Consider the following 15,613-nt stretch of genomic DNA (forward strand, 5'->3'; position numbering starts at 1 on the left):
ACCACACTGCTCTCCTGGATTTGTAGTTCTGTTTAGGTCATAGAGTCCATCAGACTGCCTGGATATCTCTTTCTGTGCATGGCCTGGAAGCATTCTCAAAGCTAGCTAGCTTTGTTGTTTGTCTCTCAGGGATCTTTTTTGCTTTATTATGCCCAGTGTCTTGAAAACTGATTTTTGTTTATTCTTTTGTTTTAGGCAGGAAAATCTGGTCTCTCTTATGCCATCTGTTGGAAGTAGAAGCACTTTTATTTCTAATTAACCTTTAATTACAGAAATCTGAAACAAGTAGATTTTGTAGAGTGGGTGGTTGGGTTGCATCCTCAGATACCCAGCACCAGTAATTCCAATAATTACCATCTCTCAGCCAGTCTTGTTTTATCTTCTTCTCACATTGCTGCTCTGTTCTTCAACCCCTCTGGATTATTTTGAAGCAAATCATATTATCTCAACTCTAGTATTTTAGTATATATCACTGTTAAATACCAAAGCAATCTCTCCTTTAAAAGCATAGCCACAATACCATTATCATACCTAAAAGTACTTATTTTCTTATGTCTTTTAATATTGCATCTTTGTTCACATTTCCCTACTTTTCCCACAATTTTGCTTAAAGTTGGCTTGTTTGAAATGGGATCCAAGTAAGATTTATGTATTACTCTTTTTTTTTTTTTAATTTTTATTTATTTATGATAGTCACACAGAGAGAGAGAGGCAGAGACATAGGCAGAGGGAGAAGCAGGCTCCATGCACCGGGAGCCCGACGTGGGACTCGATCCCGGGTCTCCAGGATCACGCCCTGGGCCAAAGGCAGGTGCTAAACCGCTGCACCACCCAGGGATCCCGATTTATGTATTACTCTTTACCTTTTAACCACCACCCCTCCTCAGTTTGGACTCTTGATACTATCACCCAGACTCTTGACATCATAAACCAGATCATAACAAGAGCTTTCTTTCTGATTTCCCAACTACATTCATTGTCTATTTCTTCCACAGTCAGCAGTTTTCTCCCACCAAAGGTTTTGATCCATCTTGCTTCTTCCTAAAATGGAGATATGGTGATGCCATTCTTAAGCTTGAATACTTTCAGTGAATAAACAAGGTACAGAAAAATGTGTATAGTATGCCTTTCTGTATGTAAAAACTAAAAGTGGTGTGGTATATATGCTTATATATTTGTATATTGTTTCAAGAGGGACCCAAAAGATGGTTCCATGTTTGGTTCCTAAGAGAGAGACTGGATGGCTGAAAGAAGACGACTTAGTTTTTCAATATTTTTTGTTTGAGTTATTTATGTAATTCTATTTCATTATAAGTAAAAAAAAAATTACTGAATACCGAGCAAGTTATGAGTAGGGACTTGATATTTAGGAATCTTCTAATTGTAGCTCCCACCTCTTTCCATTTTGTTCCTGGCCAGGAGGTAGCTATCCTAGGTGGCATTTAGAAATGTTTCAGCATGGCCTTGATTGTCATATATCTAGAAAGCATCAGTGCTCAAGGATCCAGAGTTCTAAATTATCTATAGTACTTCAGGCAGTTCAGTCCAAAATGCCTTTAGCTTACCTGTGAGGATCATTTTTCTCCCCAGGGAATTTAAAAATGTCATCCATTTTTAAGTTTCTTGTTTAGTTTTCCCATTCCTTTGATGTGCTATTTCTATACTTAATATCTTTTCTGATGGTCTTTAACTGTCTGGTAAGCCTATATTGGTTACTTTTATAGTTATTTGTGTATATGTTTTATTTTTCATATGAGAATTTGAACTTCTTATGGGGCAAGAAATGCTTCCTCTAAGTTTTTGTGATCTTTAGAAAGTTAGACTTTGTGTATGCTTCAGTTTCTGTGAAAAGGGGATGATAATATAGCTGAGGGTCATTGCAGAGATTAAGTTAATGCATGGAAGGTATTTACAGTATGTTACATAGATTATATAGTATGTTGCAGAATGCTTTGTATGTAGTTAGTATTCATTGAAGTTTTTGAACTGGAGTATTGATAAGTAAATGAATGAATTAAACAAATTATTCTTCATTTTCAGAGGTAATGTAAATACAAACTAGGTTTCCATTTGTTTTATAGCCAGTATTTGATAATTGAGTGATCCTATGTGCCAGGCAGTAGTGTGAGGTGTTGGGGACACACCCTGGTGAATAAAGACTGTTTGCTTTTCAGGAGCTTTCGTAAGTACTTCATCACTTATTGAAATATGAGTTCTATAAGAGAGCATAACAGGGAGGAGCCTTGGGTAGAGTAAAAGCCTTTTCTGATTGAAAATAAGTCTGAAGAATTCTCTGTGGGGTACTCAATTTTTACACCTTTATTTTGATTACTTTAGAAAATATACTATTAGCCATTATCTCAAACATGGTAACCTTAGCTGTCAACACAGTTATTCCTAACAGTCACAATAATAATAATCAGTGCTTATCTTTACTTCCTGTTAATGGATTTTTTTGACATCTCTGAGAGCCTGAAATTGAGATCTTCAAGTATTGTTTCAAATGATGGTTCTGTTTGTATAATGATGACTGTAAAATTAGGGATATTGTGAAATTTTTATGAATTAAATTTTGTTAAAATTAGGTGTTGAAATTTGGTGATTTCTTGATTTAAATATTTATGATTTTATATTTAGAACTATTTGTTTCTCTACATAATAGGTATTAACGCCACAAAAGTTGGAATTGTTACGAGCCCAAATACAACAAGAATTAGAAACTCCAATGAGAGAACGCTTTAGGAATCTGGATGAAGTAAGTAATTTATATAGAAGGAACTGTGCATTTATCTTTAAATGGCTGATGAAAAGCATCATTCCCCTACTCAGAAACCCTACAGTAGCTCCACTTTTAACTCAAGCATCCTTACAGTGGCTTTTAGGGTTGCACAAAATTAGATCCCATTCTCTGTCTGACTTCCATCCATTCTGGCCTCTTTGATGTTTCTTTGGCACTCTAGAAATGAAACAAATCAAGAATCTTTGCTATAGCTGTTAATTGTGACATGAATAGTCTCCTTCCAAGTTTCTCTTAGCCAACTTCCTCATTTCTCTCTTTTTTTTAGAGATTTAAAAAATTTATTTATTTGAGAGAATGAACATGAGCACAGGATGTGTGGCATAGGGGGAGGGAAAAGGAGAAGGAGAAGCAAGGAGACTCCTTGCTGAGCAGCCTGCTCCATGCATTGGGCTCGATCCTGGGATCATGACCTGAGCTTAACTAACTGAGGCACTCCTTCCTCATCTCTTTAAAGTCTTTGCTAAAATGTCACCTTCTCATTGAGGCCTACTTTGACCAACCTGCATCTTCATTTAATATTGCTTCCTGCCTTTTCCATCACTTGTTAGACCTTTGGATTCCCATTTTCCCTGCTCTACTTTTTATTTTTCTCTAGTACTTATCCTCTAATATGCTTTATGTTTATTGTGCTTATTTTTTATTTTCTTTATTACCATCTCTAGAATGTAAGTTGCATAAGAGGAGGAGCCTTTATCTGTTTGGTTCACTGTATATCCCAAGTTCCTAGCATACAATAGATGCTCAATTTATATTTGTGGAATGAAACAGTGTATTTCATGCAACCTCAGAAAAATAAAAATTTGTTACAGTTTTCTGTTTAGACTGAAAGATTTCCTTCCTCTAATGAAATGTTGGTATGATTAAATGTTTAATAAATGGGATAGGAAAAGATGACATATATTAAGGTATATTAAGTATTATGCCAGACAATTTTTATATGTAACCTTATTTAACAAATAGACTAGGCCTTCTACATGGCACATGAATATTGTCCCCTTCAAAATGGACTCCCTTTGGAAAGTTGTAGTCTAGTGATGCTTCCATTGCACAGTACAGTTGTAGAATCCACTTTTATAAATGGCTTAATTGGCTTGATAAAGTCGTCTTTTGAATATCCTCCTGGTGAATAAACAAAGCATTATGGTTGGGAGTAGACTTAATTTTTGGATTTAAACAAAGCCATTTAGACCTAAGGTAGGTGATCAAGTTAGGTAAAAGTTTGGTGGTTTTTTTTTTTTTTTTTTTTTGAGTAAGTTTCTAATAAAATTGTGAAACCCATTTTCTAGATTTGTAAACCGGCTTAGAGGAATCTTTCATTCAAAGATTTACAGTGAGGAGAATCTTTTAGAAGGTGTTATTACTTAATTTCCTGATGAATGTTGAAATAGTGTCTGTCTCCTTCATCTTCTCTATTGCCCAAGTTCTTATTGAATTTAGAATGTCAGCAACTTTTGTAGTGTTAGTAAGTAGAATTGGAGCATGCCAGAGATTTGCATGTGTTCCTGGTTAGTTAGGAAAGTTGGTGCTGCCTGTACTCTTCAGAGTGGTATGTTGAACTATCATTGTAATACTTGATTGAACCTTAAGTTATTGTACTAAATATTCAAATAATCTTCTCTCTACTTAGAATTCATCTTGGCTTTTAGAGTGCCTTTTATATTTCACTCTAGAGTTAATTTTTAAAATTTAATTAATTTTGAAAGGTATACTACATTAGTATTATTTTATTTGGCCCATAGGTCAAAACTTTTGATGTCCTATTCATTTTTCTTATTATGAGAATCAGTGAGGAAATAAGGTAAATTGAATGGTAATTTGCTTTATTGGCACCTTCTCAAGAATGTACTAATTCTGTATGTAGAATACTTGTCATAAGAATTTTTCCAGGGTTTGTTTATACTTCTTTTAAGCTTATTTTTTGCTTTTTAGAATGGCTTTCAATATAATGCAATTTAAAATTATATTTGCAAAAGTGATTTTTGGAGTGAGTACAAATTTCATAAATTTGTCATAAATTGCAATTTCCTTTTAATTTAGGAAGTGGAAAAGTATAGATCTGAATATAATAAGCTTCGCTATGAACATACATTTCTCAAGTCAGAATTTGAACACCAGAAAGAAGAACATGCACGTATCTTAGAAGAAGAAAAAATAAAATATGAATCAGAGGTGAGTGATTGATTATACTAGTTTAGTCATTATCCTTCTCGTCAGTAAAATTTTGTGATTTTTTGGAAATTCCAAGTTAGAATTGATTGCATAATTCAGTTTCATTAATTAATGGTGAAGTATTTGGCATGTTATTTATCTGTTCTGTAGTAATTATTTTTGGTGAACATTATTTTTTGGCTATTAGATTTTCCTCCTTTATTTTGCCCCTGTCAGTGGAGATAGTCTCTTTTCTTCTATAGCCAGAGAGATAGCCTTCTTTTTGCAAATACAGTTTGTTTATATTATTTTTTATGTAGCACTGTCCCCCTTTACTTTTTGGAACCAAACCATGTCCAGGAGACCTATGGCTACCAGTGCATGTACCTTGTTTCTACTGATAGGAATAAGGGGTTTATACTTTAGGGTGTGCTCATCACATTCAAGAAGTGCACTTTGTTCTTTTTGACATCCTTAACTGCAGAATTTTCTCTCTGATGCCTACAGCATGTTCTTTACATGTCTCTGCCTACGGTATTGCTTGGTCAGCCTTTCTACTCATTTTATATTTTGTCTCCCAATTTTCCAAAAATGAAATTTGTGTTTATCATTCTTTATGTACTTTTATATGATTTTTCAAGGTAGAAATAATCAATTTTGTCCTGCTATATTCTGTAAAACAAAACAAAACAAAACAAAACACCTTGGTATCTGTAGATATATGAAATATTTTATGTACAAACACATCTGAATTACGTATTTATTACATCATACAACATTTATTTGGAATTAAGAATTAGAATATAGGACAGCCCAGGTGGCTCAGCGGTTTAGTGCCGCCTTCAGCCCAGGGTGTGATGCTGGAGACCCAGGATCGAGTCCCGCGTCAGGCTCCCTGCATGGAGCCTGCTTCTCCCTCTGCCTGTGTCTCTGCCCTCTCTCTCTCTCTCTCTCTCTCTCTCTCTCTCTCTCTCTCTGTCATGAATAAATAAATAAAATCTTTAAAAAAAAAAAAAAGAATTAGAATATATTTACCTTCCTTTGCCAGTTATTAATTGTGTCAAACTGCTCTACTTTTAAAAATTTTTTTAATTTAAATTCAAGTAGCCAACATATAGAACATAATAGTTTCAGACGTAGAGTTTATCAGTTTATCAGTTTGCACGTAACACTCAGTACTCATCACATCACGTGCCGTCCTTCACACGCATCACCCAGTTGTCCCAAGCCCCCACCCGTCTCTCCTCTAGTAACTATCAGTTTCTTTCCCATAGTTAAGAGTCTCTGTCATGGTTTGGTCTCCCTCTCTGATTTCTTCCCATTCTGTTTTTCCCTCCCTTCTCCTATAATCCTCAGTGCTGTTTCTTATATTCCTAATATGAGTGAAACCATGTAATTGTCTTTCTCTGATTGACTTATTTCACTCAGCCTAATACCCTCCAGTTCCATCCATGTCGATATTAATGATGAGATTTCATCTTTTCTGATGGCTGAGTAATATTACATTGTGTGTGTGTGTGTGTGTGTATATGTATATATATATATATGCACACATCTTTATCAATATTCCATTGTATGTGTGTATATATATAGTATGTGTGTGTATATGTGTATCTATATATACATATATATAAAATATATATACATACACATATACACACTACCTCTTCATCAATTCATCTATTGGTGGACATCTCAACTCTTCCATATTTTGGCTATTGTAGACATTGTAGCTATAAACATTGGGGTGCTGATGCCCTTCAGATCACTACATTTGTATCTTTGGGATAAATACCTAGTAGTGCATTTGCTGGGTCATAGGGTACCTCTTCGTTTAGCTTCTTGAGGAACCTCTGTACTGTTTTCCAAAGTGGATGTGCCCGCTTGCATTCCCACCAACAGTTTAGAGGGTTCCCTTTTCTCCGCATCCTCGCCAACATTTGCTGTTTTCTGTGTTGTTAATTTTAGCTATTCTGCCTGGTGTGAGGTGGTATCTCCTTGTGGTTTTCTCTTTTCTTTTTAATAAGGCTGGCTAGGGGTTTATCTATCTTATTAATTCTTTCAAAGAGCCATCTCCTGGTTTTGTTGATCTGTTGTGCTTAGAAGATCTGTCATTTGCTGAGAGTGCCATGTGGAAGTCTCCTACTATTAGTGTATTATCTAAGTAACTCTTTACTTTGATTATTAATTGATTGATACACTTGGCAGCTCCCACATTAGGGGCATAAATACTCATAATTGTTAGGTCTTCTTGTTGTATAGACCCTTTAAGTATGATAGAGTGTCCCTCTTGATCACTTACTACAGTCTGTAGTAAAAATTCTAATTTATCTGATATGAGGATTGCTACCCCAGCTTTCTTTTGAGGGCCATTTGAATGGTAAATGGTTCTCCACCCCTTCATTTTCAGGCTGGAGGTATCCTTAGGTCTAAAATGAGTCTCTTGTAGACAACATATATATATATATATATATGGGTCTTGCTTTTTTAAAAATTATTTTATTTTATTTTTTGGGGGGGTCTTGCTTTTTAATCCAGTTTGATACCCTTTGTCTTTTGATGGGATCATTTAGCCCATTCACATTCAGAGTCCCTATTGAAAGATATGAATTTAGTGTCCTTGTATTACCTATACAGTCCCTGTTTTTGTGGATTGTTTCTTTGGGCTCTCTCTTTCTTTTACAGGGTCCCCCTTAATAATTCTTGCAGAGCTGGATTGGTGGTCACGTATTCTTTCAGTTTCTGTGTATCCTGGAAGCTCTTTATCTCTCCTTCTATTCTGAATGACAGCCTTGCTGGATAAAGTATTCTTGGCTGTATGTTTTTCTCATTTAGTACCCTGTATGTATCATGCCAGCCTCTTCTGGCCTGCCAGGTCTCTGTGGAGACTCATTGTGGCTTTAATCTGTATTTCCCTAATGCCGCGTGATGTGGAGCATTTTTTTCATGTGTCGGCCATTTGTCTATCTTCTTTGGAGAAATATCTGTTCATGTCTTCTGCCCATTTCTTGCCCGGATTTGTTTTTTGGGTGTTTAGTTTTGTAAGTTCTTTATAAACCTTGGATACTAGCCCTTTATCTGATTATGTCATTTGCAAACATCTTCTCCCATTCTGTAGGTTGCCTTTTAGTTTTGTTGACGGTTTCCTTTGCTGTGCAAAAGCTTTTTATCTTGATGAAGTCCCAATAGCTCATTTTTGCTTTTGTTTCCCTTACCTTTGGAGATGTGTCTAGCAAGAAGTTGCTGTGGCCAAGGTGAAGAGGTTGCTGCCTTTGTTCTCCTCTAGGATTTTTTTTTTTTTTTTCAGATTTTATTTATTTACTCATGAGCTACACACACAGAGGCAGAGACCTAGGCAGAGGGAGAAGCAGGCTCCCTGCAGGGAGCTTGATGTGGGACCCAATCCCAGGACCCCAGGATCATGACCTGAGCCAAAGGCAGATCAACCACTGAGCCACCCACGTGCCCTTTCCTCTAGGATTTTGATGAATTCCTGTCTCATACTTAGGTCTGTCATCCGTTTCGAGTCTATTTTTGTGTATTGTTTGAGGAAATGGTCCAGTTTCATTCTTTTGCATATGGCTGCCCAGTTTTCCCATCACCATTTGTTGAAGAGACTCTTTTTCCATTAGATATTCTTTCCTGCTTTGTTAAAGATTAATTGACCATAGAGTTGAGGATCCATTTCTTGGTTCTCTCTTCTGTTGCATTGCCAGTACCATACTATCTTGATGATCACAGCTTTGTAATATAACTTGAAGTCTGGCATTGTGATGCCACCAGCTTTGGTTTGCTTTTTCAACATTCCTCTGGCTGTTCAGGGTCTTTTCTGGTTTCATGCAAATTTTAGGGTTATTTGTTCCAGCTGTGTGAAAAAAGTCAATGGTATTTTGATAGGGATTGCACTGAATGTGTAGATTGCTCTCAGTAGCATAGACATTTTAACAATATTTATTTTTAATCAGTAAGCAAACTGTTTCATAATTGATATGTAAGAAGCTATATGAACATTGGAACATTTACATCTTTTCGTAATACAGTAGTAGAAAACTGTATTTATAATGTCCTTTTTTATTAAAAACTTCTTTATGGCTTTACATGCTTTATTTAGCTATGATCTTTTATTATAATAGTCACTGTGATGGAACAGGATGGTATTTTATCCATTTAAAATGAGGACACTTGAAGCAAAAGATAAGCAACTTGCCCAAAGTCTCACAAAAAGTCAACAGCCAAGTTTATGGTAGATCTCTTGTGCCACAGCTACCAGCCTAAAGTTTTTATTTTTATTTTTATATTTTTTCAGCTCAAAGTTTTTAGTTTGGTGTGGTAATTTCATGTTATTGGTAATTTCAATTAACAGCCATCTAACTAATTTTATCAAGAGATCTGTCAATATGTACTACTTATGATGATGAAAGGTTTTGAATCTATAATCATGACAGACTTAAAGGAATTACATTTAAAAATTTTCTAGTAGAAAATAGGAATGATAAAGATTTCCAGCTAAAATGTAGGTTTAGTGTATTAAAGAGTAACCACTGAGGTTAAGGATTCTGGTGCTTTATTTTATATTTTGCATTTAAAATCTAATGTTGATATTTATCAGGTAATGACTGTTAAAGACATAGTATCACTTATGTTAGCATCCCCCAAAATGAAATATTGACATACAAATCTGAAAAAAAAATGTAGGTCTATATGAAGAAAACTACAGACTGATGAACAAAATTAAAGAACTAAGTAAATGGAGTGATAGTCCATGTTTGTAGATAGACTCAGTGTTGTCAACATGCCTGTTCTAATTTTATCTGTAGTTTCAGTGCAATCCTAATAAAAATGCCAGCAAGTTATTTTGTTGATATCAACAAACTGCTTCTGAAGTGTATATAGAGAGACAAAGACCCAGGATAGCCAACAAAATGTTAAAGAACAAAGTCAGATGACTGACACTGTCTGACATCAGAATTTATTATAAAGCTATTGCAACCAAGTGTGCTATTGGCAAAAGAACAAATAGATCGATAGAACCGTCCAGAGTGTCTAGAAATAGACTTATACAAATATAGCCATTTGGTCTTTGACAAAAGAGAAAAGGCAGAATGAAGAAAGTCTTTTCATCAAATGGTGCTAAAACAATTTAACATGCACATTCAAAAAAAAATCTAGACACAAACCATATACCTTTCACAAAAATTGAAAGTAGAACATAACCCTAAATATAAAACTTAAAAATATCAAACTCCTAGAAGATAGCAGGAGAAAAGCCTAGATGACCTTGGGTTTGGTGATGACTTTTTAGATACACAATGAAGAATACAATACACAAAAGCAGTCATTGATAAGTTAGACTTTATTAAAGTTAAAGACCTCTGTGAAAGACATTTTAAGAAAATGAGAAGAGTAGCCATTGACTGGTAGAAGATATTTGGTAAGGGCACATATGATAAAGGACTGCACATATTCAAAGAACTTTGAAACTCGACAGTAAGGAAACCACCTTATTCATTCATTCATTCATTCATTCATTCATTCATTCATTCATTCATTCGAGACACAGAGACATAGGCAGAGGGAGAAGCAGGCTCCCCGCAAGGAGCCCGATGCAAGGCTCGATCCTGGAGTCCGGGATCACGACCTGAGCCAAAGGCAGACGCTCAACCACTGAGCCACCCAGGCGTCCCAAGAAACAACCTTATTTAAAGTTTAAAAATGGGCCAAACACTCGAACAGACATCTCACCAAAAGATAAACACGTGGCAAATTAGTGTATGAAAATATGTTCAACATTGTATGTTATTAGGGAATTGAAAATTAAAGCAAGATACTACAATACACATTTTGAGAATGGTCAGATCCAAAACACTGGTGATACTAGTTGCCAGTGAGGATGTGGAACATCAGGACTTCCCACTATTATTGGTGGGAATGCAAAATGGTACAGCAACTATAGAAGACAGTTTGGCAGTTTCTTACAAAATAAACATAATCTTGGAATCAAAAAAGACCCCAAATAGCCAGGGGAGTATTAAAGAAAACCATAGCTGGGGGCATCACAATGTCAGATTTCAGGTTGTGCTACAAAGCTGTGGTCATCAAGACAGTGTGGTACTGGCACAAAAACAGACACATAGATCAATGGAACAGAATAGAGAATCCAGAAGTGGACCCTCAACTTTATGGTCAACTAATATTCGACAAAGCAGGAAAGACTATCCACTGGAAAAAAGACAGTCTCTTCAATAAATGGTGCTGGGAAAATTGGACATCCACATGCAGAAGAATGAAACTAGACCATTCTCTTACACCAGACACAAAGATAAACTCAAAATGGATGAAAGATCTAAATGTAAGACAAGATTCCATCAAAATCCTAGAGGAGAACACAGGCAACACCCTTTTTGAACTTGGCCACAGCAACTTCTTGCAAGATACATCCATGAAGGCAAGAGAAACAAAAACAAAAATGAATTATTAGGACTTCATCAAAATAAGAAGCTTCTGCACAGCTAAAGAAACAGTCAGTGAAACTCAAAGACAACCTACAGAATGGGAGAAGATATTTGCAAATGATCTATCAGATAAAGGGCTAGTATCCAAGATCTATAAAGGACTTATTAAACTCAACAACAAAGAAACAATCCAATCATGAAATGGGCAAAAGACATGAACAGAAATTTCACAGAGGAAGATATAGACATGGCCAACAAGCACATGAGAAAATACTCCGCATCACTGGCCATCAGGGAAATACAAATTAAAACCACAATGAGATCCCACCTTCTCACCGGTGAGAATGGTGAAAATTAACATAAGACAGGAAACCACAAATGTTGGAGAGGATGTGGAGAAAGGGGAACCGTCTTGCACTGTTGGTGGGAATGTGAACTGGTGCAGCCACTCTGGAAAACTGTGTGGAGGTTCCTCAAAGAGTTAAAAATAGACCTGCCCTACGACCCAGCAATTGCACTGCTAGGGATTTACCTCAAGATTCAGATGCAGTGAAACGCCGGGACACCTGCACCCCGATGTTTCTAGCAGCAATGTCCACAATAGCCAAACTGTGGAAGGAGCCTCGGTGTCCATCGAAAGATGAATGGATAAAGAAGCTGTGGTCTATGTATACAATGGAATATTACTCAGCCATTAGAAACGACAAATACCCACCATTTGCTTCGAGGTGGATGGACCTGGAGGGTATTATGCTGAGTGAAACAAGTCAATCGGAAAAGGACAAACATTCTATGGTCTCATTCATTTGGGGAATATAAAAGTTAGTGAAAGGGAGTAAAGGGAATGGAGAGAAAATGAGTGAAAATATCAGTGAGGGTGACAAAACATGAGCGACACCTAACTCTGGGAAATGAACAAGGGGTAGTGGAAGGGGAGGTGGGCGGGGGTTGGGGTGACTGGGTGATGGGCACTGAGCGGGGCACTTGGCGGGATGAGCACTGGGTGTTATGCTATATGTTGGCAAATTGAACTCCAATAAAAAAAATAATAAACATAATCTTAAGTGAGATGCACCAGTCATACTTTTTGATATTTACTTAACTAAAAATTTGTTTCCGTACAAACACTGTGCACAGTTATTACTAGCAGCTTTATTCCTAAATTGCCAAAATGTAATCGATAAGTCCTTTGGTAGGTGAGTGGTTAAATGAACGGTGGTATGTGCAGACATGAAAAGAAATGGAGAAACCTTCATTACATATTCCTAAGTGAAAGAAGCTAATCTGGAAAGGCTGTATATTGTAGTATTTCAACTATGTGACATTCAGGAAAAGGCAAAACTATAGAGACATTAAAAATATCAATGGTTGCCAGGGATTAGGAGAAAGGGAGGGATGAGCACAGAGAATTTTTAGAGCACTGACACTATTCTGTGTGATACTAAAGTGACGGGTACATGTCAGTACTCAGAATGTACACCACCAGGAGTGAACCCTAATGTAAACTGTAGACTTCTGGTCATAATGATATGTTACTGTGTGTTCGTGAGTTGTAACAAATCTACCCTCTGGGGTGTGATACTGATAGGGAAGCTGTGGATATGTGGGGATAGGGACATATGGAGCTCTACTTTCTGCTCAATTTTGATGTGAACCTAAAACTGCTATAAAATATAAAGACCCTTTTTTAGTATAACGACTTATTTTTTAATGCCAATATAATTAACGTACAGTGTTATATTAGTTTTAGGTGTGCAATACAGTGATTGAGCAGTTCTATACATTACTCATTGCTCATGGTAAGTGTACTCTTGATCACCTTTATCTGTTTCACCCATTGCCCCACCCAACTCTGGTAACCACCCCCTTGTTCTCTCTAGTTAAGAGTTTATTTTTTGCCTCTTTTTTTCTTTGTTCATTTTTTTTTTGTTTCTCAAATTTTACATATGAGTGAAATCATATAGTATTTGTCTGTCTTTGACTTATTTCACTTAAATTGTACCCTCTAGATCCATCTTTTTTATTTCAGATGGCAAGATTTCATTCTTTTTGGTGGCTGAGTAATACCTCCTTGTATTCACACATACCACATCATCTTTATCCATTCATGTATTGAGGACACTTGGATTGCTTCCATGATTTGGCTATTATAAATAATGCTGCAGTAAACAGGGTTGCATATATCTTTTCAAATTAGTGTTTTCATTTATTTTGGGTAAACACCCAGTACTGTGATTACTGGATTGTAGGGTAATTCTATTTTTAGCTTTTTGAGGAACCTCCATGCTGTTTTCCACAGTGGCTGTACCATTTTGCATTCCCACTGACAGTGCATGAGGGTTCCTTTTTTCTACATCCTCGTCAACGCTAGTTTCTTGTGTTTTTTATTTTAGCCATTCTGACAGGTGTGAGGTGGTAATTCATTGTAGTTTTGATTTTCGTTTCCCTGATGGCGAGTGACATTGAGCATCTTTTTATGCGTCTGTTGGCATCTGTATGTCTTCTTTGGAGAAATATCTTCATGCCTTCTGCCTATTTTTAATTGAATTATTTGTGGGGTTTTTGGTGCTGCATTGTGTAAGTTATTTATATATTTTGGTTATTAACCCTATATCAGATATATCATTTGCAAATATTTTCTCCCATTCTGTAAGTTGCCTTTTAGTTGTTCCCTTAGCTGTGTAGAAGCTTTTATTTTGTTTTTTGGTTGGTTTTTTTTTTTATTATTTTTTTTAAAGATTTTATTTATTCATGAGAGACAGAGAGAGAGAGAGAGAGGCAGAGACCCAGGCAGAGGGAGAAGCAGGCTCCATGCACCGGGAGCCCGACGTGGGATTCGATCCTGGGTCTCCAGGATCGCGCCCTGGGCCAAAGGCAGGCGCCAAACTGCTGTGCCACCCAGGGATCCCAGAAGCTTTTATTTTGATGTAGTCCTAATAGTTTATTTTTGCTTTTGCTTCCCTTGCCTCAAGAGACATCTAGAAAAAATGTTGCTACAGCCAATGTCAGAGAAATTACTGCTTGTCACCCCTTAAAGGATTTTTATGGTTTCAGGTCTCGCATTTATGTCTTTAATCCAGTTTGAGCTTATTTTTCTGTATGATGTAAGAAAGTGGTCCAATTTCACTCTTTTGCATGTAGCTTTCCAGTTTTCCGAACACCATTTGAAGAGACATTTTTCCTATTGCATATTCTTTCCTCCTTTGTTGAAGATTAATTGACCATATAATTGTGGGTTTATTTCTGGGCTATCTGTTCTGTTCTCTGATCTGTGTGTCTATTTTTGTGCCAGTACCATGTTTTGATTACTACAGTTTTGTAGTATATCTTGAAATCTGGGATTGGGATCTCTTCTGTTTTGTTCTTTTTTTTTTTTTTTTTAGGGTTGCTTTAGCTATTTGGGTCCATAAGATTTTTAGGATCATTTGTTCTAGTTTGGTAAAAAATGTTGTTGGTATTTTGATAGGGCTTGCATGAAATCTGTAGACTGCTAGGGGTAGTAGCAACATTTTAATGATATTTGTTCTCCCAATCCATGAGCATGGAATAAAAACTATTTTTAAAAAATTGACTGGGCATACAGAGAAGCAGGAGAATTTGTTTCATAGTGAAGAAAAAGATCAGTCAACAGAAATAGACCTATAAATTACAGACTTAGTAGACAGTCATTAAACCATATAAATATACTCCATAAGCTCAAAAAAGTTAAGAGAAACTTCGAACATAATGAGACATATGGAAGATATTTTTTTTTAAATTTTTTGTTTATTTATTCAAGAGAGATACACACAGAGGCAGAGACATAGGCAGAGGGAGAAGCAGGCTCCATACAGGGAGCCCGATGTGGGACTCGATCCCAGGACTCCAGGATCACACCCTGGGCCGAAGGCAGACACTTAGCCATTGAGCCACCCAGGTGTTCCTGGAAGACATTTTTAAGAAAACATTCTTGTGATAAAAAATACAGCTGACCCTTTAACAACATGGATTTGAACTCTGCAGATCCATTAATAAGATGATTTTATTTTTGATAAATGGAGTATGATACTGTAAATATATTTCTTATGATTTTCTTGACATTTTTTTCTCTAGATTGTTTTATTGTAAGAATATAGTATATATACATATAACATACAAAATGTGTCAGTTAACTGTGTTATTCATAAAACTTGCGGTTAGCAGTAGACTATTAGTGGTTAAGTTTTGGGAAGCC

The 15,613-nt window shown here is 36.1% G+C and overlaps 1 protein-coding gene across 3 annotated transcripts in view; it reads left to right on the forward strand.

The window, feature by feature from the left end:
* CEP83 (centrosomal protein 83) overlaps nucleotides 1-15,613 on the forward strand; it is a 119,191-nt gene that overhangs the window by 49,900 nt on the left and 53,678 nt on the right. For all 3 annotated transcript variants that reach the window (XM_041738318.1, XM_041738320.1, XM_041738319.1), the window contains 2 exons: nucleotides 2,663-2,755; nucleotides 4,838-4,969. In XM_041738318.1, coding sequence (XP_041594252.1) covers nucleotides 2,663-2,755; nucleotides 4,838-4,969 — 225 coding nt within the window. The remainder of the gene's footprint in view (nucleotides 1-2,662; nucleotides 2,756-4,837; nucleotides 4,970-15,613) is intronic.

This window comes from Vulpes lagopus, chromosome 23 (genome assembly GCF_018345385.1).
Source record: "Vulpes lagopus strain Blue_001 chromosome 23, ASM1834538v1, whole genome shotgun sequence".
NCBI classification, from domain to species: domain Eukaryota; kingdom Metazoa; phylum Chordata; class Mammalia; order Carnivora; family Canidae; genus Vulpes; species Vulpes lagopus.